At 43.0% G+C, this 27,083-nt stretch overlaps 1 protein-coding gene across 6 annotated transcripts in view; it reads left to right on the plus strand.

Annotated features, from left to right (window-relative positions):
• The window catches only part of ERCC6 (ERCC excision repair 6, chromatin remodeling factor), a 200,914-nt gene that overhangs the window by 89,853 nt on the left and 83,978 nt on the right, over positions 1 to 27,083 (plus strand). For all 6 annotated transcript variants that reach the window (XM_033941635.1, XM_033941630.1, XM_033941634.1 and 3 more), the window contains 2 exons: positions 1,117 to 1,275; positions 5,249 to 5,384. In XM_033941635.1, coding sequence (XP_033797526.1) covers positions 1,117 to 1,275; positions 5,249 to 5,384 — 295 coding nt within the window. The remainder of the gene's footprint in view (positions 1 to 1,116; positions 1,276 to 5,248; positions 5,385 to 27,083) is intronic.

Here is a 27,083-nt window from a genome sequence, read left to right on the forward strand (position 1 = left end):
AATGCATTACCAGAGGTTGTGGTAAGAGTGGATAGTATAGCTAGTTTTAAGAAGAGTTTGGACAAGTTCCTGGAGGAAAAGTCCATAGTCTGTTATTGAGAAAGACATGGGGGAAGCCACTGCTTACCCTGGATCGGTAGCATGGAATATTGCTACTCCTTGGATTTTGGCCAGGTCCTAGTGACCTGGATACTGGTTTTGATGGCCCATTGGTCTGACCCAGTAAGGCTATTCTTATATCACTTAGAACTGTAAGGCTTATGCGGTATATAAATAAATAATTATGTTATGTTATGTTAAACTGACCCCAGTAAAAATACAGCCCAGTCTTTAAGGAAGACAATTTGTAGATGAAAAGCCTAACATTGTGGATTATTTAATCTTATTGCATCTGAAAATTCCTGGTTGTTCCTGGTTAAGTAGAAATGGAGAGGTTTAACAAATCCTGTGAAGAAATGTGTTACTGAAATGGAACTAAAGAAGTTTGTAGCAGCAAGCATCCACTATAGTGTTCTGCCGGTCTTGCAGTTCTAATAATGCTGGCATAAGAAGCATCTCTTGCTTGCAGAAGGTATTTTTTGTGGTTTGAATAAACTATTTAAAATGAAGTGTAAACACTGTAAATTGGCATCACCCAAAGAAAGCAACTGAACTCTGGTGGCAGAATAGAAAATAAGAGAAAACATTGGTTATGCCAGCTCTTTGTGGATAAATGTCCCTGTGCTATGCAAGTTGCCAGTTCAGTGTCCCTGGCTGTCAGCACAGTTCACTTTCTAAAGGGGATAATAGGTTATGAATTGAGGCGGTTGGGAAGCTGCCCTGTGTGTAATATCTTTAAAAATAAATGAAATAAAATCTCCTCTAATTACCATGTCTATCAGTTTAATTAGAAATGTTTTATCAATCCATAAAAAATGAATTTGTCACATATAATGCCTCTACTCATGAAAAATGCAGGACCCTGTAAATACAGTGATGGCGTAAAACACACAGCACATTACCGGAACTGGTGCTAGAACCTTGTGGAGTGATTAATTCATGAGGACTTTTCTATTATGCCCAAATTATCAAACAGTGGTACTTTTCTTTCTAATTTTTTTTTTCTTTCTTTCGTAGGTACCAGCAGACAGGTGTTAGGTGGCTGTGGGAATTGCATTGCCAGCAGGCAGGAGGAATTCTGGGAGATGAGATGGGATTGGGCAAGACCATCCAGATAATTGCCTTCTTGGCAGGTTTGAGCTACAGCAAGATCAGGACACGCGGTTCAAATTACAGGCAAGTGCCTCTCCTGCAGACTGTCAGTCTCTGCAGCTTGATTAATATTTCAGCAGATGGATTGCTGGTGGAGGAGGGTCTGCTGAATTATTAACCACATTTCAATTACAATATTCCTTTAATTCTTTTAGTGGGGGACATCAAAGGAATTATTTTTTTTTTGTTTCGAGACGATGAAGCTGTAGGGCAAGAGAAATTAAACATGTAACACATAATGAATTCCAAACATCGAGGCTTCATTTTGCAGATGAGCCACGTTAGATATTTTGGGTCAATACTGTGTCTAAGGTCGGGTTCTGTAAATGGTTTGTTTACAAACTCAATTATGGCTTCAACAGCTTACACAACATGGAATTTTTAACTGGATATCAAATTGTCAGTTCCATTTATTAAATTTAGTATAAATATATTTGTTCTGGCGAGACACCAGATAAACATATAATAAGAAACAGCAAGTCTGTCTGTGGTGAGAGGAAGTGGCAAGAAAAAGGCTATTGAAGGAAATTTTGTGGCATAGTACCTAGTACTCTCCTAGTTATTTCTGTTTGAAAACTCTTATGTAGTTATAGTAAGTTTCTGTCTCTGCCACCCACACCTTTTTTTGCCTCCCTCGTGTGCCACTTTTACTTTGTGGTTTGCCATAGGGATGTCAAAAGTGAAATGCCAAGATTCAACCTATGATGTTTGGATCTGAGGCCAAGGGAAGCTGCAGTCAAGTACAGAAGTTATTTCCATGGCCCAGAGAGCTTACTATCTATGTTTTGCATTTGAGGTAATGAAGATTGAAGTGACTTTCCCAAGATCAAAAGGAGCATAAGTGAGAGAAGCAGAATTGTGTACCCTGGCTTCCCTGATTTTCAGCCTGCTGTCTCGGGAGATGATTGAGTATTAAAAGTCAAACATTGATAGCTGATGAGCCCTCCAGAAAAAGTCTAGAAAATAGACTTCTTACTGACTTATAAATGAAAAATTTGTTTTGACTGGTGATGAAGGGCTAGATTCACTAAGCAAACTGATTGTGTATTGATTGGTTTGCGATCCGATTTTCCCTCCGACCAGATTCACTAACCCTCCCAATCATCCTCCGTTCCGTGCATGGAAATGAGGGGGAACGGCATTCAAATGTAGGCAGGCAGCGATTCACTTAAAAAAAAAAACCTGTAACACCAACTGGGCTGGCCAGTCAACAAACAAGTGACTGCTGGGGACCAGTCGTTCACATAGTTTCCGACTGCATTTCCTGCTCTCTGCCCCAACTTTCCAGCTCTCTCTGCCCCGACTCTCCAGCTCTCTGTCCTGAGAGCTATCCTGCTTCTGCTCCGGCCTTCCCCCGCAGTATGAGCCTGTGGTTTTAACCCGCGGCTTTAAAGCGGGTTAAAACCACGGGCTTGCTGGACTTACTAAAAAGTTAAATGTCCTTTATTTAAGTCCCCTTTCTGTGTTCATTGGGCATTTTTAGTGTTGCATTTCAAAGCTGTTCCGAGAGCTTTTCTCTTCAAATGTCCTGTTTACTGACTAAAATCTGAACTAATATCCAGAACATACAGAGTAAAATCAGATAAAGAAAAATCTGAACCTTGGTCCAACCTTTGCGGCGTACCACAAGGATCCCCGCTATCCCATACTCTCTTCAACCTATACACTGCATTTCTCGGAACATACCTAGATAATCTAGGCATCACCGCCTACAGTTATGCAGATGACATTACCATTTCTATACCTTTTGATCAACCAAAGACTGCCATGACAAACACACTACACCGAACACTAGAAATAGTAGCAACCTGGATGAAAGATCACAAACTGAAACTCAACACAGACAAAACTAAATTTATCCTCCTCGAAAATGACAAAGTCCCAACCATAACCAATATAGAAATTAATACAATCAACTATTCCATTCAAAACTACTAGGAATGACTATAGACTGATGCTGCACCATGCAACCTCAAATAAATAAAACAATACAGAAATCCTTTGCAGTAATGAGAAACCTAAGACAAGTCAGGAAATTCTTCGAAAAAACACAATTCCAGCTTATAGTACAATCCCTAATCCTAAAGTCTACTAGATTACTGCAACATCCTCTACCTCCCCTGCCCTGCTACAATGACTAAACAACTACAAACAATCCAAAATACAGCTCTGAGACTCATCTACTCATTGAGAAAACACAACCATATTACAGAAGCATACATCAACATTGGCTACCAATCCAAGAAAGAATACTATTTAAATTCTACTGTATGTTATTTAAAGCCTTAAACGGAGACAGCCCAACCTACCTGAACAACCGCCTCGTCCAAACCACCTCAATCAGATATAGAAAAACACACACTCCATTTACACACCCCTCGATCAAAGAAGTAAAACGGAAAAAACTATACGATGGCCTCCTGGCCACTCAAGCAGCTAAACTAGATAACCAAATCTCCAATCTACTGATAACGACACCAGACTACAAAACGTTCGGAAAAGAAATAAAAACTATACTCTTCAAGAAATTCCTGAAACAGCCATAACTTCAGAAAAGAAATAAAAACTACATTCTTCAAGAAATTCCTGAAACAGCCCTAACTTCATACTTACCGTCCTTCCCCCTCCCTCTTCCCGCCACACAGAAACTACATGACCTACTCTTTACCTCTCTAGAAAGGACAAATGTTCTTCCATTGTAACCCTCCGTTTTTTATCTCTTTTGTAATCCGCCTTGAACCGCAAGGTAATGGCAGAATAGAAATCTCTAATGTAATGTAATGATGGTTCCATTTGATACACCAAAAGAAAATAGCATAACATTTTGTCCCAGTACCCCTTATTTTAATTAAACAACCTGCTTTGCTGCTGCCAAAGTAAAAAAAAAAAAAAAAGTTGCTGCTCTTCGACGCATGCGCAGACCATCTACAGATGGTCTGTGCATGCATCGGGATCGCTATAGAGCAATCCGGGCAGTAGGTTGGGGGCGTGATTCCGATCAGCCCCCCCCGGACACGGATTGAATCGCTCACGGATCCGATCTGGGCCGAAGTCCATTTAACATGGTGGTCAGTTGCTTAATAATATCTTTCTGTCGGTGTTTTGGCAATCTTTCTGACAAGAAGAGATGAATTAATAGGTGGGTTATAAATGAAAGAAAGACATTATTTTGTCAGTTGATAATAAGTATAAGAAACTTGGAATAATTCAAAGAACTTTTAAAAAGTTAGCCGTACCTAAATGTAGTTAATTCTGTGATAAAATTTCTCATAACTTTTGCCTATTGCTGTTGCACAGAAAAGCATCAGTTCTCAAAACTTTTTTTATATCACACAGTTGATAGCAAGTTGCAACAAATTAAAAAATATCAAACGTTCTACTTGAATGGTTTCTTATGAACTCTTCTTAAACATTTTTTGTTGAACTCATAAAGGTGTATTGATAACTACCTCCATTAAATTTCCAATGAGCATGATCTAGAAAGACATGATGAAAGTGCTAAATAGATTTTTCTTAAAGAAAGTACCAATCCATTTTCATGGCCAGCTGTATTCTTCTTTAACTGTTGGAGCAGTTGGATCAGTAAGCAACCACCCTGCTGTCACTATTCTCTTGGCTTTTTTTCACTCTTTGCAGACTTTAATGGAGGCTAATGGTACTCCATTAAAAGGATTTGCAGCTGTTCTATCCCTTTTTTGCTTCTCCCCCACAATTTACTCTCTGCTCTGGCTTGCTGGCAGGGCTGTTTGATAATTTTCACTCAAACATAGCTGGATACAGCAGTAGCTGCTTCCATTTGTTTAATTTTTTGCAGCATATCATCTATGTAAGTCTAGTGAAGGGAACTCTATTCTAATAACTTGTAAGTATAAAATAATAACCATCATCTGGAGAACAGAAGTCAGATATTTTTATGTAGATATCTGGAATATCTGTGGAAAGATATTAAAACTTTTCTTATGGGCGTACAGTTCATTATGGTTTTCCCCATTTCAAGGTATGAAGGATTGGGTCCATCCATCATTGTCTGTCCAACTACAGTGATGCATCAGTGGGTGAAGGAATTTCACACGTGGTGGCCTCCATTTAGAGTTGCGGTTTTGCATGAGACTGGCTCTTACGCAAGTAAAAAGGTAACTTGAGAATGTGATTTCCTGCAATAAGAAACTAACATCAATGCTCCTATTGCATGTACTTGGGCCTTTGTGGTAGTGAACACAGTAACACCAAAACCAAAATGAGCTTTCCAGTACAATAGGTAAGACATTCTAGACAATTGGGTAGTGGCCCCATGGCCATGTTCTATCTGTAGAAGGAATCCAGTTCAGATTTTACTCTGTGCCTCTTCTGTACTTCACTGAGCTCCTTAGCTTCACCTACAGTTTATCCCTCTGCACGCGTGCCTGCAGGAGTAATGGGTACCTGTTAGACAGCCTTCTTAGTTTCTTTGGAACTCGGGGCTGTTTCTGAAGTTGTCTCACCTATTGTTAAGCAGGGGTTGAGCACAAGCTGTTAGGTGGTCTTAGGAGGCTCGACGGTGTCTTGCAGAGTTCCAGCTGTGTCTCATCGCCACTGCTCATCTTGATGCATGCCCATCAGCCTGAAGATCAGCTTTGCAGAGCCATTCCCAGCATGAGGGAGTGATTCTCTAATCCACCTACTCTAAGAGAGCTGAGGCAGGCTGCAGTACAGATCCATAAACAGGTCACAGTGAGTATAGGCTGTTACATGTAGCCTGTGCGATGGATCGAGGGAGGTATGAAAAGTGGGGTTTTCAAGGTTTCTGCATGTCCCCAATGTACCCCAACCTGAAAAATCCTAAAATCGCTGGTTTTTAACTTTGCTAATTGTGGTACATACTGCGATTTTTGGCGCAAATTTCACATCGTAAGCCATCTTGGATTTTTAGTGATCTTTCTTTTTCAAAAGCTCACTGCTTCTCCAAAACTGCAATTTTTGTCTCAAATCTTGTTGGGATAATAATAATAATAACAGTTTATATACCGCAGGACCGTGAAGTTCTATGCGGTTTACAATGGTTAAAAGATGTTACAAATTAATTAGAATTAACAAGGTTAGAAGCTAGATATAACAGCACTAGAGGTATGTTTTTAGGTGTTTCCTGGAGTCCTTAGGCTCTCCTAATGTGAATTCTTGCCAGGATTACACAAATTAGGCACTTCAGGGGCGTTTTTGCACCATGTGTTTTGTGGTGCAGCCAGGAGGGGTGGCCGTCAAGCAGGTGACAAAATGCTCGGCTAGCCTGGTAGGGCAACCTTCTTTATTTTGGGGGCTTGACATGGCTTATAGTTCCACACACACGTCTGTGGTCCTTCTGCAGCCTCTGAAATGCATGGGTTAGTCATCAGAGAGTGACTATGCGCCCCAGGAGCCGGAGACTTTCTCAGAGTTTCTGAAACAGTTGTTTTAAAAAAAAAACCCACCTTTTTATAGCAGTCATTCTTCCCCTGCATAGTCCTGCTCTGCAGCTGTTGCGTCTCCCAGTAGCATTGCTTCCTTGTCTCAGTCAGCTGTTGTTCCTGATCTGCCTGATCCTTGTCTTTATGTTGATGTCCAGCTTGCTGACCGCTTTTTTCAAGGTACAGTGCTTCCAAAGATGGGGGACCAGAGACTTCTGGATCTTCAGAGGCTCTGGGGCCTAGGGATAATCCCACAGTCCTGCGCTTGTTTCAGTCTATGGCTTTGCCAAATCTTATTTCTGAATCTTTGCAGGAATTGCATTGGTCACTCATCCGGCTCTGTCCTCTTCTTCCTCCTGGCTTTCTGGTGTGTGTTTGCAGCCTCCCAACTTTTGCTGGCACCCTCATCTGACCATTTTAATATCAGCGCAATGTGACTATCGGGGGGAAACCATTGCTTGCCCTGGATCAGTAGCATGGAATGTTGCTACTCCTTGGGTTTTGGCCATGTATTAGGGACCTGGATTGGCCACCGTGAGAACGGGCTATTGGGCTTGATGGCCACGAAGAAGTGTATATATTAATGACAGGAAGTTTCCATTGAATGTGGTCTCTGTGAGATGGTTTGATATCTTGGGACATTCATCATCTTTAAATAGGAAATCATTTGACTGACAGCTGAAAAGAAGATCCCTGAAGCAGGCCAAGAGCTGAAACACTGGCAATATTGAGTCTTTTTTTCCAATAAAGAATCATTTGTCCCAGTTCTGTCAGTGTGTACACTACTTTGTGGGTGTTACTGACTGTTTTGTGTATTTGAATCCCTTTTTCTGTACTGTACTGGGCTTGGTGGACCATTGGTCTGACCCAGTAAGGCTATTCTTATGTTTTTATGACAGATTCTGTATTCCTTAATTTCTTCCCTTCTCTAGTTTCTTCAGCATGAGACTTTCTTCAGTTCCTTGGATCCATGGTTACTAGGTTGGATGTGGCTCCTTGGGCAAGAGCTCACATTCATCCTTTCCAGCTTGTATTACTCTCTCTTTGGTCTCCGCAGTGGGGTAAGTTACAGACCAGTCTTCCCTGGATTCTGGAACCTTATTGATGGCTTCTCCCACAATTGCCATGCAAGGATGTACCACTGCGGCTCACCTCCGGGGTTGTGATGCTGTAACAGATGCCAGCTTTCGAGGCTGGGACGCCCACTGCACTCAGCATCCCATTCAGGTGTATTGGATGCCCTCTCAGTGGAAATGGTTGCTCAACTGGTTGGAGCTCAGAGTCTTCAGCTGGCTTTAGTGCACTAGCAGAAGACTGGAGGACGAAGAGGTCAGGATTTTCTCCAACAATGCAATGACAGTAACCTATGTCAGTTGCTAGGGAGGTGCCAGCGGCTGTTCTCTGGCTCAGGAGACCTGGCTTCTCTTTCTGTGGGTGGAAAATTGCCTCCGGGTGCTCGTAACAGCATATGTAGTGGGAGTCGACATTGTTCAGGCCGACTTCCTCAGCAGACAGCCCTTGGTTTAGGGTGAATGGGTGCTGGCCCCAGTGGTGTACCGAGCTCTTGTGCAGGGCTGGAGTCAGTACCATTTCAACCTCATGGCCCCATCAAAGCATATGCAAGCAGCTCGATTCTTCAGTCAAAGATCCAAGCTCGGAAGTGAGGATTTCGATGCTCTGGTGCAGCCATGGCCTCAAGAAATCCTCCTGTATGCCTTTCCTCCTTGGCCCATGCTAAGCCAAGTCTTTCGGCGGATCAAGGTCCATCCGGGACATGTCATTCTGGTAGTTCCAAACTGGCCTCGCAGGCCATCATATACAATTCTGCTGTATCTTCGCTAGAATAGCGGCCTTCGGTTATGCGCCCCTCCTGGCCTACTTAAGCAGAGTCTGGGTCTGCGTGGAGAACCCGGGTCTTTTGCTCTTCTGGTTTGTCTCTTGAGCATGCAGCCTTAATCTGCAAGGGCTCTTATGCTGTGGCCCTTGGCACTCTGCTGCTTATGTCTGTGCAGTTATCTGCTAATGCTACAGCGTGGGAGACTGCCAGCATTGATGGCTCAGGACCACGCGGAGCCATATTCTTATCTACTTTTGGTGGTGCTGACTTTGATCCAGGTTGGTCTTGATCCAAGCCTCTCTGCAACATCCCTTTGGGTCCAAGGGAATGAGCTCTCTTGTTTTCCTTGGGAAGGGGTCACACTATGTCTTTGGCATCCCACCCTGGCGTTGTCAGATTTACATAGAAACATAGAAATAGATGGCAGATAAGGGCCACGGCCCATCTAGTCTGCCCACCCCAATGACCCTCCCCTACCTTTCTCTGTGAATAGATCCCACGTGTCTATCCCATTTGGCCTTAAAATCAGGCACGCTGCTGGCCTCAATAACCTGAAGTGGAAGACAATTCCAGCGATCAACCACCCTTTCAGTGAAAAAGAATTTCCTGGTGTCCCCGTGCAGTTTACCGCCCCTGATTTTCTACGGATACCCCCTTGTTGCCACAGGACCCTTGAAAAAGAATATATCTTCTTCCACCTCGATGCGGCCCGTGAGATACTTGAATGTCTCGATCATGTCACCCCTCTCTCTGCGTTCCTCGAGTGAGTACAGCTGCAACTTATCCAGCCATTCCTCGTACAGGAGATTCTTGAGTCCCGAGACCATCCGGGTGGCCATTCTTTGGACTGACTCCAGTCTCAGCACATCCTTACGGTAATGCGGCCTCCAGAATTGCACACAGTATTCCAGGTGGGGCCTCACCATGGATCTATTCAATGGCATAATGACTTCAGGCTTACGGCTGACGAAACTCCTGCGTATGCAACCTATGATTTGCCTTGCCTTGGATGAAGCTTGCTCCACTTGATTGCCAGTCTTCATGTTTTCACTGACAGGGGATCTTCGCATTGGACCACAGATTTATCTGCCGTTCCCTTTCTGGGACCTCACCCTAGTGCTATATAGTCTATCCAAGACTTTCTTTGAGCCCTTTCGGGGTGCTTCCCTCTTGGCCTTGATGCTCCAGATGGTTTTTCTGATTGCTGTTCTGTCAGCAAGCCATGTTTCTGTTCTCCAGGCTCTTTCAATGCACTGTTCCTCTGAATGTCAAAGACATCTTTGCGCATAGTTTCTTTCTTCGTCCCAAAGATGGTTTCGGCTTTCCATGATGATCAGGAAGTACATTTGCCTGTTTTTCAGCCTGCTGGTTCAAAGACATAGGATTGTGTTTTGAAGAAACTAGATGTGCGCAGAGTGCTTCTTCATTATCTGGAGGTCACAAATGAGTTTGTCATTTGTTTGTATTGACTTATTTTGTCCAGCGGAGTGCTCCCGCTGCTAATGTCTCCATTTCCTTTTTGTCAGACTAAATGCTTTCTGGGAAACAGTCTCCTGTTTCCATCCAGGCACATTCTTCTAGATGCTTATTTGTGGCCGAAGCTAGAGCTGCTTCCCCTGAGGAGATTTGCACAGTGGCAACATGGTCCTCTATACACCCATTTGCACATGGCAGCGAGACAGGACTCTGCCTTTGGAGTCAGCCTGCCCTGGCTTTTTGGGGACTGCTTTTGTATGTCCCACTTGTCTAAAATATCTCACCTATTTCACTGGAAAATGAGATTATGTACTTACCCTGGTAAACTCTTTTCCAGTAGATAGGTGAGACATTCTAGACTCATGCCCTGTCCTTCTTGCACATGACTATTATCTTGGTTTGTTTCTTGCATCTCCAAGTTGTACCTTGGATAACAGTCAGCCCATGGGGGCTGAGGAGTACAATGTATCTATGTTCCTCTTCTAAACGAGAGTAGTTTCTGAGCTCTCTTGAGGTTTTTCCGGCTGTCTACAGCTAATATTCTCCTGTTACTCCTTTGAGCAGATACCACCAAAGAATCCAACAGGATGGGAACCCACGGGCACAGTGCAGCAGAGAAGACAGTGGGAATGGACAATGAGCAGTTTGACAGAGCCAGCAAGGTAAAATCAAGTCTTCTTTATTTTAGTCCAGAACAGTTATTATGACCTTGATTTGTCTGGGTGTCTCTACTTCACTCTGATTTAGTGTTTGAGTACTACCTATAGGTGGAGCTAAGGAGCTCAGTGAAGTACAAAAAAGGCACAGAGAAAAACCTAAACTGGATTCCTTCTGCAGATGGCATGCAGCCATGGGGATACTACCCACTTGTCTAGAATGTCCCACCTATCTACTGGAAAAGAATTTACCGGGGTAAGTACATAATCTCTTTTTTTTGGTACAGCTAGATTAATCCATACCAATGAGGTTATAGTCCCCAACCAGCAGTGGAGGTAGACAAAAGCAGACATGTTTCAGTGATATCACTAGTATAATAGTAGATAGAGCCTGTCGCTAGTCAGTATTTCTCTACCTCGAACAGATGGTGCAGATTGGGCTGATGGAGTTATTCTTTTTATTGTTTTGTGTCAATCTGCCTTCTGCAGACCCTAGCCACAGCTGGGGCTTTGCTGGTTGAGTCCTCTGGCCAGGTGGTCTCCCAGGGATTGGTCTGGGATGCTACAGGCCCTCTTGGGGGTCTTGCATGTGGAATGGCTCTTTGAGTGACTGGCACAGGCCCTTATGCATCCCCTCCTAGTTTGGGTTGGGTACCCTCCACCTCCGGAGCCTTGCTGGGAAAAAAAATGCACTTCCCTAATCTGGCTGGCAAGCTGTCTACACCAATCTAAAATTCCTTAACTTTTCTTTTTTTAGGGGGAGAAGCGAAGCTATTGTGGCTTTTGAAGAGAGGTTGCAAGCTGAACTTGTGGTTTAAGCCAGTGACTAAAGAGAATCTCTTGGGCCATGGAGTCTCTACTGAGTTAGAATCTGACTCATGTGGCACCTGCCGCATGTCAATGGCTACAGGCTTTTTATGCCACAGTTGAGGGGTGGAGCCAGGGGGGCATGGTCCAAGAGAAGATCCGGGAGGCTTTTTGAATAGGCAGATGCCCCGGCAATGTAGATGGTATTGCCTCCTGCCTTGGCCCTGCTCACTGCAGACATATGACTTTTGACAGTAGCCTTGGCCATGTTGGATTCTGGGCACTTGATTCCTATGGTTGGGCAGAGAGTTGAAGGTTGGCCTTGGGGATGTGGAAGAACACGTCCCATCTGTTTCTTCAGTCTGCTGGAAGCCCCTGCTGGGATCTGGGATCCATATTTGCAAAAGCGATATCTGAGGGGCTTAGTCCCTTGCTGACTTGAGAGGGTTGGCCTCGGGATCTGTTTGGTGGTATACTTACCAGAATACTAGTTGAGGCAAAAAAGTGTTTGTAGTTCCTTCTTGAGTGTATGTAGCCTCTGCCTATGGGCCTTCACTGAGCTGTGTTGGGGGCACATGAAGTTGAGAAGCAGCGGTAAGTTCCAGTTCCCCATTCCCATCCCCACCCGATCTAGGCTCCTTCTTCTTTCTGCAGGCCCAAGTGAACTAGCTTCAATCCTAGCTCCGGGCCTTCTATGTATTCCCAGCTCTAAGGGCTTGACACTGCCTGTAGTTGTTCAAGTCCATAGGTGTGACTCTGAAAGTTATACCATGGGCAAGGGCCCATGTGCAGCCTCTGCAGCAGGCTCCCCTTGTCCTGGTGGGCTTTGCATTCTCATCAGTTCAAAGTTTGGCTTCCCCTGGCAGCTGGGCTTCAAAATCAGACAGGTGGTTGCTAGTGCTGCCCGATTCAGGAAAAAAAAATTTGATTTGATTTGATTCAGCCTGGACAAGGGAGGGGAAGGGGTACTGCTGGACAAGGGAGGAGGGAAAGGGAAGGAAAGAGAGTTACTGTTGGATAAGGGGAGAAGGAAAGGGAGAAGGGGTACTGCTGGACAGGGGAGGAAGGAAAATAGGAAGGAAACAGCTGGCAGGGAGATTAGAGGAGGGGAAGGAGTTAGGATGGAATGGAGAGATCAGATGAGGGAAAGGGGAGAGTCAGAGGAATGAGAAAGTAGAGAGAGATTCAAAGTTCAAAGAAGCGTGGGATGAACACAGAGGATTTAGAATCAGAAAATAATATTAAATATTGAACTAGGCCAGTAACTGGGCAGACTTGCACGGTCTGTGTCTGTGTATGGCCGTTTGGTGGAGGATGGGCTGGGGAGGGCTTCAATGGCTGGGAGGGTGTAGATGGGCTGGAGTGGGTCTTGACGGAGATTTTGGCAGTTGGAACTCAGGCACAGTACCGGGTAGAGCTTTGGATTCTCGCCCAGAAATAGCTAAGAAGGAAAAAAAAAAAAAAAATTTAAATTGAATCAGGTTGGGCAGACTGGATGGACCATTCGGGTCTTTATCTGCCGTCATCTACTATGTTACTATGTTACTATGTTAGATTGATGTTGGGAATGGGGTCAGATGAGAAATAAGGAGAGAGGGACAAAGATCTGGTGTAGGAGAGATAAAAATGAGAGCAGAATGAATCATGTAAAAAGGAGAGAGGGGGTACAGTCTGGATGGAAAGGGGAGAGGGGCATAGAAAGAAGGCAGATACCATATGGAAGGGGGAGAGGGCAGATGCTGGATGGAAGAGAGTGAAAAGACGATTAAAGCAGAAACCAGAGATGACAAAAGATAGAAAAAAATAATTGTATTTCTATCTTGTGATTAGAACATATAAGATTTGAAATATGTATCCTGCAAGAGCTGGTGTTTGACATAACTGTGGATTGCAAAGCCCAGGCAGTGCTTCTTTAGCTTCCAGCTGGCTTAGGGTTCTCTCTGACCAGGGGGCAGTTGCCCTAGTTGCACTCCCCTAACACTATTCCTGTCACGTATGACTGTGATATTCTGTTAGCATCATATTTCTGTGTACCATTCTGTAATAATTTGGCTTATTCAGTTTTCTTGATAGTAGAGGGGATATATGTGAAGAGGAGGGGAGACAGGGGTTTTGTTGATCCTTGCTCTGTATTATTTGTATTTATAAAATGAGAATTGTACAGAGTATTGTTTCTTTTTATACTTTAATAAAATACATTCAATATAAAATCATAACTATTTGAGGCTTGTGCGGATGGGATCAGATGGTTTTGCGGGACCAAACTCGCGGAGACGGGACGGAGATGGGGTTTTTTATTTCAGTCTTAGTAGTTTGCCAGTCCACAAAATAATTATTTTATTTCCGTCGGTCCATAGATGTAAAAAGGTTGAATAACACTGGTTTAGAAGATGCTCCTGATTTGGTTTGCTGGGATCGGTTCTGGAGGTGTATGAATTTGTTGTAGAGAGATGGCTTCAGTGATAGTAGCTTTTTTTTTTTTTTTTTTAATTCTTTATTTATTAGCTTTTTTGACTTCTGATTGTACTTTTTAAATCTTGTTTTGGAAGAAGTCTGCTAAGATCTGTGCATTAGGTTGGGAGTCAATGTATGATTGACCTAAAACTGGGGGTGAAGTTGTGGTATGCATTAGACAAAATAACCTTTCTGATGTCAAAGTTGCTGCTCTCAATTTCAAGTGTTTAGTGGGAGATTTTGCCTCAGCAATATGTAATTTGTATTTGTTAATAGCTGATCTCCATGCTGATTTGTGTTCTGGGAGATTGTTCTTTTGTCATTGTCTTTCTAGTCTTCTACAAGACTGTTTTTCAGCTTTTTATGTGTCTGTGTACCAAGGTAAGGACATGGTTGATTTTCAGTTTTTGCGATGTAACGGTGCAACGGAGTTCAGGTTTTGCTCTAATGTGTTGTTCCAGGTGTTGAGTGAAGCTATCAGGCTGGTTGAAGTGGTATCTAGCATTTCAGAGGCCTTATTCCAGAATTCATTGGTGTTAATCTTGTCTCTTGTTAGAAGTTTCTCGGTAGTGGTCTTAAAAGCTTGGTCCTGTGACCACAATCTCCTTCTGTGACACTCCAAATTAAATCACATATGTATGTACACTCTGTTCTTTAAATAAACGAAGGTTTTCAGCTACAGTATTATGTCCCTGTTTCGGTCATACTGGCAAAGGAAGGACTAGAAGGTTTACATGTGGATTAAAGGCAACTTTCATGCAAAATCTAACTCTTTCAATTTAAATTGCACATCAAACTTAATTCCAGTTTTACTTTAAGTATGTCATTTAAAAATCCTCAGGATATAACAGACTTGCGCATTTAAGATATTTCATCGGGCTTCAGCAGTGCCACTTAGAGCTCAATAATCAATATCTCTCATTGCTCTAAGGTTTAAATATCCACTTCATCATTAGTCTTTAAATTGTAAATACTTTTTAAATATTTTAAATGTTTTTGAAACAACAGTTTACTTATCTTAAAGCTACATTAAAACTGCTTTGGTCCAAACAGTCAGGGAGAGGTAATCCAACATGTTTAACCAAACAAGCGGCTTTTTCAAGTACCCTCATTTTTAATCACCAGATCTGTCTACAGTTAAAAGATTGATCAACAGATTCGAGCAAACTGGTTCGGTTGTGGACGGTGTGACCAGTCAGGCTCCGTGCCTGCCAAGGTCCCTGTGGGTGCCGGGAGAAAAGGAGATAGGAAACCCAGAAAGGGGATGTCTAAGGCTCAGCCCCGGCACTATGTGGATTTCCTGGAGCCTACTAACCATCCAGAGGCAGGGGCTGGGTAAATTCCTCACAAACCTCAGGAACACAGCAGACCTAGGACCCAGGAGAGCCAGAGAAAAGCAGGACCTGGAACCAAGCCAGGGTCCTATTGTCTAGGCCACCACCGGGGGAGCCAGAGAGTGGAGCAAATCCCTACTGACTCAGGCAGATCAGGGCATGTCCCTTCCCTAGAAAGGCCAGCAGTCTGGAACAAACTGTTAGGCAGGATAGGGAAGAAGTTGAAGTCTTTCTCCCGAGGACCTCCCAGGCGTGTAACGGCTGTACACCCATGGAGGTAGAAGAAGCTGGAGCACCTTCAGAACTACCAGTACCAGAGGAAGAAACTCCCATGGAATTTCAGGGGGAACTGCCTGATGAGGAGCTAGCTGTGTTGCCAAAACCAATGGAAGTGGGCTTGGCAACCATGTTTAAGGACTAAACTATAAACTGAGTTTTTGTTTCTGAAATCTTTTTGGTACTTGCATTTTTGTTTAAGAAGCTGAGAGTACCTTTTATGTGGGGAGAGGTTTGCCAACACCTGGGTGGGATTTTTGAATGCTATTTTGAGCTTTTGTTAGGCAAACCTAAGGCACACCCCTATTCCCAGCAGTGTTATAAAATATGCTGGAGGTTTTGCTATTTGAAAAGTATTTGAATTTTGTGTAGCAAAGCAGAGAACTGAACAGTTTCCACAATCTGCTAAGGAGCAGGCTTTGGGAAGCCTTATTGAAAAGAAGCTCTGAGGAGAGCATAAGCACAGAGCCGATTACTGACTTTGAGGAGAAAATCCTGAACTTTTCTCAGTTTTCATTTTGGGCATTTTTTTTCTTTAGATTTTGTAAGTTGCATTATTTGCTTTGTTTTGGCCATTCTGACAATTACATTTTCTTTTGAAGAACCAAACTGAAGCTGTGTGCATTGGTTCTGTGTTTTATTTGTTTGTTTCATTTATTAAAGCAGTGTCTGCAGGGTGACTCCCTATTGGGTTACATACCAGTGCACTTTTTGTATGTAGCCACTGAGAGCGCTGCTGAGACCCGGCCTAGGGCTGCAGTGTGGCTACAACGTGAAAACAGCAGGACACCCTCACATTAGCCGGTCTGTTGAAAACATTGCTACATTGAGTGAAAGTGTTGCCAATGGTTTAGGAATCTTTATTTGCCTTCGTTCACAGCAGTTGAACATTTCAAGAAGCACTATGCATCAAATTCTCATGAAAGATCTGCATCTGCATGCTTACAAGGTTCAATTGACACAAAAAAAAACTGCAAACAATGATGTGGACAACTGTGTTTTAGAAAAAATAATCTTTAGTGATGAGGCGCACTTTCATCTTAATGGTACGTAAACCAAACAAAACTGCCAGATTTGGGCTGGAGAGAATCCTAGAGTGATTCTTGAAAAGCCAACGCATGTATTACGAGTCACTGTTTGGTGTGGATTTTGGGCCGTACTTCTTCGACAATGCAGCCGACAATGCACTTGAAAGTGAATGGTATATTTTATCGCAACATGATAACGGAGTTTTTCTTTCCTCAGTTGGACGGTACAACCTGTCACACTGAACGCAAAACAATTAGTTGTTTCAAGAGAAATTTCCTGGCTGTGTCATCTCACGCAATAGTGACCAGAATTGGCCACCAAGATCATGTGATCTGACACTGTGCAAATTCTTTCTTTGGGGTTTTGTGAAGTTTCGCATCTATGCCAACAGCAATTCCTCTGCTGGAGGAGATTTGGTGTGTTATTGCAGGAATTGAGCCGCAATTATGCAAAAATGTAATTGAAAATTTTGTCAAAAGATCATGATTGTACCAGCAGAGTCATGGGGAACATATGTCAGATATTGTGTTCCACGGTCGTAATGTGCGTACTTTATTCTAAAATAAAAATATCCGGAACCTCCCAGAAGGCTCCCTCAAAGGGGTGAAAGCCATGACTAGGTTGTATCCTCTAGATCAAGAGTTCCAGAAGATGTTTTATGCCAGTGGTAGACTCCCTAGTGGCACAGGCGACTAAATGTATGTCCTTACCCAGTGAGGGAGGAGTCGTACTGAAGGATAGACAGGACCATAGAGTGGATATGGTCCTCAAGAGGCAGTTTGAAGCCCTGGCCCAAGGTGTTAAGGCAGCGACAGCTACTTCTTTTGTAGCAAGCGCCTGCTATTTTCGGCTGGACATGACAGCAGCTGAGCCATTGCCTCAGCTCATGCTGTCAGGGGTGGACTATGTGGCTGATGCACTTTATGATGCAATTAGAGTCATTGCAAGAGTCTTCACATACTCTATCTGTGCCTGATGCATGCTGTGAATCAGATAATGGGCAGGTGATTCAACCTCCAAGGTTATGCTTAGCAGCCTTCCCTTCAAGGGACAGATGCTTTTTTGGCAAAGGTCTGGATGATAGTGAGCAATATCGTCATCCCAAGTCCTTATCAGACAACAGACCTTGAACAACTGGAAGCCAGAACCAGAGCTCCTTGAAGTTTTCACCAGTACGCCTGAGGAGGCTCATCTCGGAGAACCTATCAAAGTTCTAGACAAAGATATTCTGGAAGCTGGAAAATTCAAAATATAGGTTCCTGGGCCACAATGGCAGCCCTTCCCAGCCCGTCCTAAATCATATTGGCATATACGAGATAGGCAGTATAAATCTTTCCAGTACCGGCCTTAGTTCTTAAATTTTTAAACTTCATTTTATTATTAGAGATCCTCTGTGTTCATCCCACTCTTTTTTGGATTCCGTCACTGTTTTCCTCTTCACCACCTCCCTCTGGAGGGTATTCCAGGCATCAACAACTCTCTTCATGAAAATAATAGCTACAAAAGCTAAATGAAGCTAGGAAAGTAGCAAGGATAGCAAAGGGTCAAATGGGATGAAAAATAGCCAATATAATAGAACCGGAATACAAGACTTTGTTTTCAGATATATAGTGATAGGAGAAAGTGCAAAAGTTAGCAATTTGCACCCTTGTTGGAGGGAAAGTCTTTGCAAAACTTCACTATTATTATGATTTCCAAATTAAATACAGTGGTACCTTGGTTTGCGAGCATAATTCGTTCCAGAAGCATTCTCGTAATCCAAAGTGCTCATATATCAAAGCAACTTTCCCCATAGGCCATAATGGCAACTCAGATGATTCATTCCACTGACTTAATACTGGTAGGTGCATCTATACGACCCGACCCTCGAGCTGACACCCAACCCATATCTCTTCTTCTGCTTTCTCCCACTGCTGTCCTCCACTTTGACACCCCACTCCGGGAACCGGCTTTTCTGCTCCATCGAAGCCACCAGCGCTGCTCCCTCCCTTCGTGACCATGATCACCTCCCTCCCCCCCCTCCCCCACTGACCGGCCCTGTCCTTACCCATGTGCCGGTGCTGAAAGTGCCTGCTGCCGGTTCTCTACTGGGTTGCTGCGGGGCCTTGAGCAGCTGCACTTGCTCAAGGCCTTCTGGCTCTCACCCTCTCTGAGATTCTCATGAGAAGATCTCGGAGCAGCAAAGACAGTTCCCGGGGTGGGGACTCACAAATCGAGTCAACGCTTGGTTTGCGAGTTAGTTTGCTTGAGAGGTTTGACTGTACTACAAATTCAAATTCTCTATTGCACATGGGCTTCAAGTGGAGAAGGAATCAATTTTTTGTTCCCATCAGAGAATTGAATTTTTTTTTTTTTTTACTCCATCAAAAATTACAAAGACTAGGGGAACACTGAAAGTTAAATGGAAATACTTTTAAAACCAATAGAAGGAAATATTTTTTCACTCAGAGAATAGTTAAGCTCTGGAATGCGTTGCCAGAGGATGTGGTAACAGTGGTTAATATAGATGGGTTTAAAAAAGGTTTCGAAAAGTTCCTGGAGGAAAAGTCCATAGTCTGCTTTGGGGGAAGCCAATGCTTGCCCTGGGATCAGTAGCATGGAATGTTGCTACTATTTGGGTTTTTGCCCACCTGGATTAACCATTTTGGGAAAAAAAACCTACTGGGCTAGATGGACCATTGGCCTGATCCAGTATGGCTATTCTTATGTTCTGTTCTTAAGAAACTGCAATGATGCCAGGTCCATAGCCACCCTTCAGAAAATTAGCCACCCTTCAGAAAAGCCAGAGCTTTGAAAGCACAGAAATGGCACCGAATATTGTTGTTTAACATTTAGAAGGGAGGGCAATTTTCTCACAAGCTGCAGAGCTGCAAAGTCCCTGGATATGGTTTACCTTCCTCCAAAATTTGGGCTCTTGGACTTCCGGGAGGCCTGGGAAAGCATAATGTCAGATCTTTGGGTTTCGGATATTTTTAGAGAAGGTTACAAAATAGAGTTGACATACCCACTGTCCAACTGGTTCATGGATTCTCTGGCAGGCCGATTGGATTGGGCGGTCCAAGACCAGGCAACATTAAACAGGTTGCTGAATATTCAAGCCTTAGAACCAGTTCTGGAAGAACACTTAGGCGTGGGCAAATACTCAATACACTTTGTTGTACGCAAGAACGATTCTAACGACTGGAGGCCCATTCTGAATCTCAAACATGTCAATGCAGCCCTGAGGGTTCCGCATTTCCAGATGGAGATGGTGAGATTTATCATTACAGTAGTCCAGCTGGGAGAGTTTCTGGCCGCCCTGGATTTGACAAAGGCTTATCTCCCCATTCCAATTTTCTCTGCATACAGCAAGTTCCTGAGATTTCATATATTGGAGAATCACTATCGATTCCTTTTGGGCTGGCAATGGCACCTTTGACATTCACCAAGGTGATGGTAGTGTTAGCAGCTCATCTCCACAGGGCAAGCTGGCTAGTTCATCCTTATCTAGACAAATGGCTAATCAGAGCCCCATCTCGAGAATAGGAAGAAAGAGCAGTGGAGGCAGTTGTGCAAACTTTACAGAGTCAGGGCTGGATTGTAAACTTTCAAAAGAGCAATTAATCCCTATTCAGTCTTTGGAATACCTGGGAGTTCTCTTCAACATGGTGGAAGGCTAAGTTTTTCTACCAGATGCACATAGACAGATGCTTTGGGGGAAAATTGTGAACCTACTGTCATAGCCAGCACCTACAGTGTGGCACTATCTATAGGTTCTTACAGGTTCTGGGTTCAGTAGCGGTTGCTATAGTAGTAGTGCCCTGGGCAAAGATTCATATGTGTCCCTTTGAGGATACACTGTTGTCTCGGTCTCCCCATAGAGACTCTCTACAGGCCCCTTTACCCTGGCAGGAGGCAACTAGCAACAGCATGAGCTGGTGTCTCCATCCACAGTCTCTAACAAAAGAGATGCCACTTTATATTGATTTCTTGGATCACTAAAAACAGATGCTAGCCTGGTCAGCTGGGGGGGCATACTGCAGTTGTCATCCGGTGCAAGGGAAATGGACACCATCCCAGCAGAAGTGGTCAATAAATAGGCTAGAACTGAGAACGGTCCACCTGGCTCTGTGAAACCTACAGTTGGTGGCAGTAAGAGTGTGGTCTATGTCAACCAACACCAGCAGCACATCTCTCCAAAAAAGAGGCAAAACTTCTGTTCGCTTGGCAGAAAAGCACCTGCTGCCATCATGTCGGCACATGTAGCCAGAGTGGACAGTGTGCAAATGAACTACATCAGTAGACAAACATTGGACAAGGGAGAGTGGTCTTTGACCCTGTGGGTGTTCCAAGACATTGTCAGATGTTGGGGGTGTCTGATGTTTGTTTTGATGGCAACAACATGCAACAAGAAAGCTCCTCGTTTTTTCAGCCGAATATACGAGACTGAAAGTTGCTCACACAGGGGCTGATTGCTCTAGAACAGGGGTAGGCAATTTTGGTCCTTGAGAGCCACAAGGAGGCAGTGCCTGCAAATCTGTCTCATACATATTCATTGTGGATATCCTGAAAACCTGATCTGACTGTGGCTTTCAAAGACCAGAATTGCCTTCCCCTGCTCTAGAAGATCCGGGTTGCTTCGGTCTTGAGTGCGTGACCCTAGCCAGTAAAGGATACTCAAAAGTGGTCATTACCACCCTACTGAAGGCCAAGCAACCACTCATTCTTTTGGCATATGCCAAGGGATAGGATACTTCTTAGTGCTGGGCAATAAGGAGAATCTGGAGCCCAATAAAACCCCAGTATCATCGGTACTGACCTTCCTTGAAGAGGGCCTGGACAAGAGATTAACAATGGCGATCCTTAAAATGCAGATGGCAGGCCTGGCTTGCTTTAGAGGCCGAGAGAATAGAGTCTCCCTGGCTCCAGACATTATATTCTTCAAATGAGCCCTGAGGCTCAAGCTGACGATCCAAGATCTCTTCCCTCCTGGAATCTCAACATTGTGTTAGAGAGTCTTCGGAGGGCCCCGTAATGATCCTTTGGAGGAATCTTCTCTCATGGATCTTACGGTCAATGTGGTGTTCTAGTTGCAATTACCTCGGCCAGAAGAGTCTCAGAATTGCAAGCTTTGTCATGCAGAGTATCATTTCTGAGGATCATGGACAGGGGAGTGACCTTGCAAACAGTACCTTCCTTTTTGCCAAAGATTATTTCAGCATTTCACATCAATCAGGAAGTCAGGCTACCAGTATTTCAACCAGTACTGAAAGCAGGCTTATTTCTCCGACCTGGGACTTCGGGGACTACTTAGGTACATCCCTAATATTCAGCATACAATTCCTATTGCACTGGAAAAAGAGATTAGGTTCTTACCTTGATAAAATCTTCTCCAATAGATATGAATGGTATGCTGAACATCCCGTCCAATTATTTGTGATGCATCTGTTTCTGCTTTATAGTCCTCTCCGTAGCTAAGACTTTTCTTCCAGTTGGACATTCAGTAGTTGTTAGTTTGCTCTATTATATTTTCCCTGTTCATTGAGATGAGCTTTATTTTCTCCAAATTGTCATCTCATCAAAGATGATTTCTGGCATAATTTCCCTACCTCATAGGACAGAAGCCTCTAAAAACTTCTTCAGTGACTGTATTAGTCTGATGTTCAGGATATCCATAATTAATATGCATGTGATATTCATGTGAAAAATATGAATATGCATGTGATAGTCATGTGAAAAAATTAGGACACCCCATGAAATATTCAGTTCTTTCTTAAAAAATGTTCACATATTGATGTTAAATCTTTATTTATCTCTGGAAAAGAAAGCGATGTAATTGCAGGTAAACAACAAACATTTTCCATGATTTACTCATGAAACAAAAGATATCCACAAAAATGTGTATTCTAACTGAGGAATAAATTAGGACACCCCCACATATCCTCCCACTTAAAGTGACTCAAATCATACACAGGTGTATCACAGGTGCACATGATTAGAACATTGTTACTCAACATTTTGAAGGAGCTTTGCCCTACTTAAACCTCAGACATTTAGTTTGGTGTACTCATGACTGCTGTGTTGAGAGTGAAAACCATGGTGAGATCAAAATAGCTGTCTGAGACCTTCAGAAAGAAGATTGTAGCAACTTATAAATCTGGTAAGTGATTTAAAAGGATCTTGAAATAATTTGACATTAGCCATTTCACGGTCCAGAAAACAATGTACAAGTGGAAGATTTTCCAAACAACTGCCAACATGCCCATGTCTGGCCATCCAAGCAAGTTGACCCCCAGAGCAGATGCTAAAAGAAGTCTCCAAAAATCCCAAATGTCATCACGGTACCTGTTGATGTGAAAGTGCATGCCTCTACAATCAGAAAGAGACTACAAATTTAACTTGCATGGGAGGTGTGCAGGGAGGAAACCTTTGCTCTCTAAGAGAAACTTCAAGGCCAGACTGAAGTTTGCCAGAGAGAATGTAAACAAACACCAGGACTTCTGGAATAGAGTTCTATGGACAGATGGATCTAAAATTGAATTATTTGGACACCAGAAAAAGAGGACATGTTTGGCGTACACCAAATACAGCATTCCAGGAAAAGAACCTCATACCAACTGTGAAGCATGGAGGTGGAAGTGTCATGGTTTAAGGATGCTTTGCTGCAGCAGGACCTGGCCAGTTCACCATCATAGAATCCATCATGAAATCTACCATGTATCAGAGGGTACTTGAGGAACATGTGAGACTATCTGTAAGAAAATTAAAGCTGAAGCAGAACTGGACCCTGCAACATGACAGTGACCCAAAACATACCAGTAAATCCACCAAGGACTGGCTGAAAACTAAGAAATGGAGAGTCCTGGAGTGGTCGAGTCAAAGCCCTGAACTTAATCCCAATGAGATGCTGTGGGGTGATTTGAAAACAGGCTGTAAATGCAAGAATTCTGCATTGAGGAGAGGCCCAAACTTTCCTCAGACCGTTGTCAAAGACTGGTAGATGGCTACAAGATGCGTCTCACTGCAGTTATTTCAGCCAAAGGGGGTAACACTAGCTATTAGGGTGTAGGGTGTCTTAATTTATTCCTCAGTTAGAATACACAGTTTTGTAGATATCTTATGTTTCATGAGTAAATCAAGGAAAATTTTTGTTGTTTACCTGCAATTACATCACTTTCCTTTCCAGAGATAAATTTTTTAAAAAAGATTTGACATCAATATGTGAACATTTCTGAAGAAAGAACTGAATATTTTATGGGGTGTCCTAATTTTTTCACATGACTGTATTTGAATCCTTAACCTTCACTATATGCAAATAAATCTTATCCATATTTATTGTGGATATCCTGAAAACTCTGCTGACAGTTGATTCGTAAGGACAAGTTTGGAAAACATTGCCACGGGAACAGTTTGGATATTAGTTGAGCCAAGAGGATTAAATCTTCCATTTTAAAAACAAATTTCACATTATCAGGGTTATGGTTACAGTGTTTTTACATTTTTGCTCCACATTCTGAATTGCTCTTTTACCTTAATGTGTAAAATTACATGTGTATGTGTTTATCTTAGTTGAGCCTATAAAAAGCAGATGGTTGTGATTTGTGACTAATGTCTCTAATCTAATCTAATGCTTAGTTTTGTATACCGAGACTTCAATCTAGGAAAGCTCAACGATTAAGTTAGGCTAGTAAAGGCATATAGAACGTTATCAGAAAGATTAGTTTCCAAAATGTTTTATAAACAAAAAAGTTTTCAAAAACTTACAAAAAAAATAAAGAGAGCTGGAACTTATTAAACGAAGTGGAAGGTCGTTCCAGAGTTGGGTAAACTTAAAAAGACAAGAGATTGGCTAAGAGTCTTGATTCTTTTAATACCTTTAGTAGATGGACAGGACTGCTTGAATTGTTGGTCACCCCTTACAAAAGGGAATCTATAGGAGTTCCAGGATAAAAGAACTAGGGGAGTAAATATACCACAGAGGATTTTAAAAGCGACACAAGCACATATAAACTGGACTCTTAAAATATACAGGGAGCCAGTGAAGATTATAAAGCAGTGGGGTCGGGTCGCATGATCAAACTTACACTTCCCAAAAATCAATCTAGCAGCTGTGTTCTGGACCAATTTTAGTCTGGCGAGACAGGTTTTAGTAATAGTAAGATAAAGAGCATTACAATAATCAAGGTGAGAAAAAATAATCGACTGAGCCAAAATAGAGAAGTGATGTTGATGAAAAAGGTGTCTGAACCTTCTCAGCATGTGTAAATTGGAAAAACATTTCTTAATCACAAAGTTGATTTTATCCTTAAAAGAAAGTGAGGAGTCGAAGAGGACTCCTAGAATCTTGATAGAAAACTCAATTTGTAGGGAGGATCCATAAGCCAATACTACAGAACTAGGGAGACAGTCCAGTTTTGGGCCAAGCCATAACAGTTTCGTCTTACACGCATTCAATTTCATCTGAACAGACTGGGTCCACATTAAAAGTTTAGAAATACAAAGATTTATTTTAGCACTAAATCAGTAGTATCCGGATCTATCTCAATTAAGATAAAAATATCATCAGCATACGTGAGTAAGGTTTCATAAGTAGACAATTTGAAAATATTGAGAGTAGTCATATAGAGATTAAATAAAATCGGTGAAAGCGGAGAGCCTTGAGGAACTCCACAGGAAGGTTGCCATGGGACAAATGTATTGCCATCAAAGTTCACTGAATAAGAGCGATACAAAATAAATTTAGAGAACCAGTCCAGAACTACTTGGTGGAGACCTATATCTGAGAGTAGCTGAAGAAGGATATTGTGGTGAACCATATCAAATGCTGCAGATAGGTTGAATGGAGTAGAATAGAATATTTGTTTTGAGATTGAATTTGTTGGATTTTGGAAAGGAGAGAGATCAATAAAGTTTCAGTGCTAAAATTAGGACGGAATCCATGTTGAAATGGCTGGAGAAGGGAGAATTTGTCAAGGTAGTCCATAAGTTGACTAGCTAGAATTGATTCTAGCATTTTTTGTCAATATGGGTATATTGACAATTGGGCAATAGTGGGAAGAAACAATAGGATCTAAATCATCTTTTTTTTAAAGCGGTAAAAGTGTTATTTGGCCCATAAAATGTGAGAAATAGCCTGTTTCCAAAGAGAAGATAAGTAAAATGGTCAGCCATGTAATAGCTTGAGGAGGTGTATTAGTGAATAAATAAGATGGGAAAGGATCCAACGAGCATTTACATTTGTTCATCCTTTCACATAATCTAAGAACTTGAAATTCAGAAACTAGAGCAAATGAATGCCAGAAGCGGTCAGTTGGAATTCCCTCTAAAGTATTTTTACAATAAGCAGAAAAGAAATTGATTTCAGTTGTTGGAAAAGATCGTCTAATAAGAGAGATTTTTTCTTGAAAAAAGCAAGCTAAACCTTCCTCAGAGGGAGATGAAAGCTGATCAGTTTTAGATACGGTATTGGTCAGCGAACGCCAAAGCTTTAAAAAAAGTGCTACCGTATTTGCCGGCGTATAAGACGACTGGGCGTATAAGACGACCCCCCAACTTTTACAGTTAAAACATAGAGTTTGTTATATACTCGCCGTATAAGACTACCCCTTCTTCCGCACACCTTCTCTACCGCCCCGGGTGCAGCACAGCCGGCCAGGTCCCCTTACTTTTGTGGCACTTCCCTGACCGACCGACAACAGCCCCGGTCCGACAAACCTTCCTGCCCTTAACCGCGAATCTAAATTACCTTCTTACAGCTGCTGTAAGAAGGTAATTTAGATTCGCGGCTACAGGGCAGGGAGGATTGTCGGACCCGGGCTGTTATCGGTCGGTCGGGGAAGTGCCACAAAAGTAAGGGAACCTGGCCGGCTGTGCTGCAACCGGGGCGGGGCGGGCCGCTCCTCTCCCTTGGTAGCCACTCGAACCGCGAGGCTACTCTCCTTCTCCTTATCTGCCCTGCCTGCAGCACAGAGCCGAACGGAAGTCTTCCCGACGTCAGCGCTGACGTCGGAGGGAGGGAGGGCTTTGTTTAAGCCCTCCCTCCCCTCCGACGTCAGCGCTGACGTCGGGAAGACTTCCGTTCGGCTCTGTGCTGCAAGCAGAGAAGGTAGGGAGAAGAAGAGCCGCGTACATCCAGAAGACTGAGTACATCCAGCCCCGCGACCCTCGGAGGCGTCCCCATGGGATCCCCGCGACCCTAGGGGGCGTCCCCACGGGATCCCCGCGACCCTAGGGGCGTCCCCGTGCAGCTCTCTAATGTAAAGTAAGGGCATGTAAACAGTACCCGGCGTATAAGACGACCCCCGACTTTGGGGAGGATTTTAAGGTACTGAAAAGTCGTCTTATACGCCGGCAAATACGGTACTTTGATTGGAAGACTTAACTATTTTACATCCATAATAAGATTTTCTTGCTTTCTTGAGTTCAGGATTTATAAGATCTATGTGCACGACGCCAAATTGACTTATCTGAATTGGAGCGTGATTTTTTTCTATCTCTTTTCCAACTTTCTACAATTCTGTTTTAAAATTCTATGAGAGGGTAGAAACCATGGTGCATTATGAGT

This window comes from Geotrypetes seraphini, chromosome 4, assembly GCF_902459505.1.
Source record: "Geotrypetes seraphini chromosome 4, aGeoSer1.1, whole genome shotgun sequence".
Classification (NCBI taxonomy): Eukaryota; Metazoa; Chordata; class Amphibia; order Gymnophiona; family Dermophiidae; genus Geotrypetes; species Geotrypetes seraphini.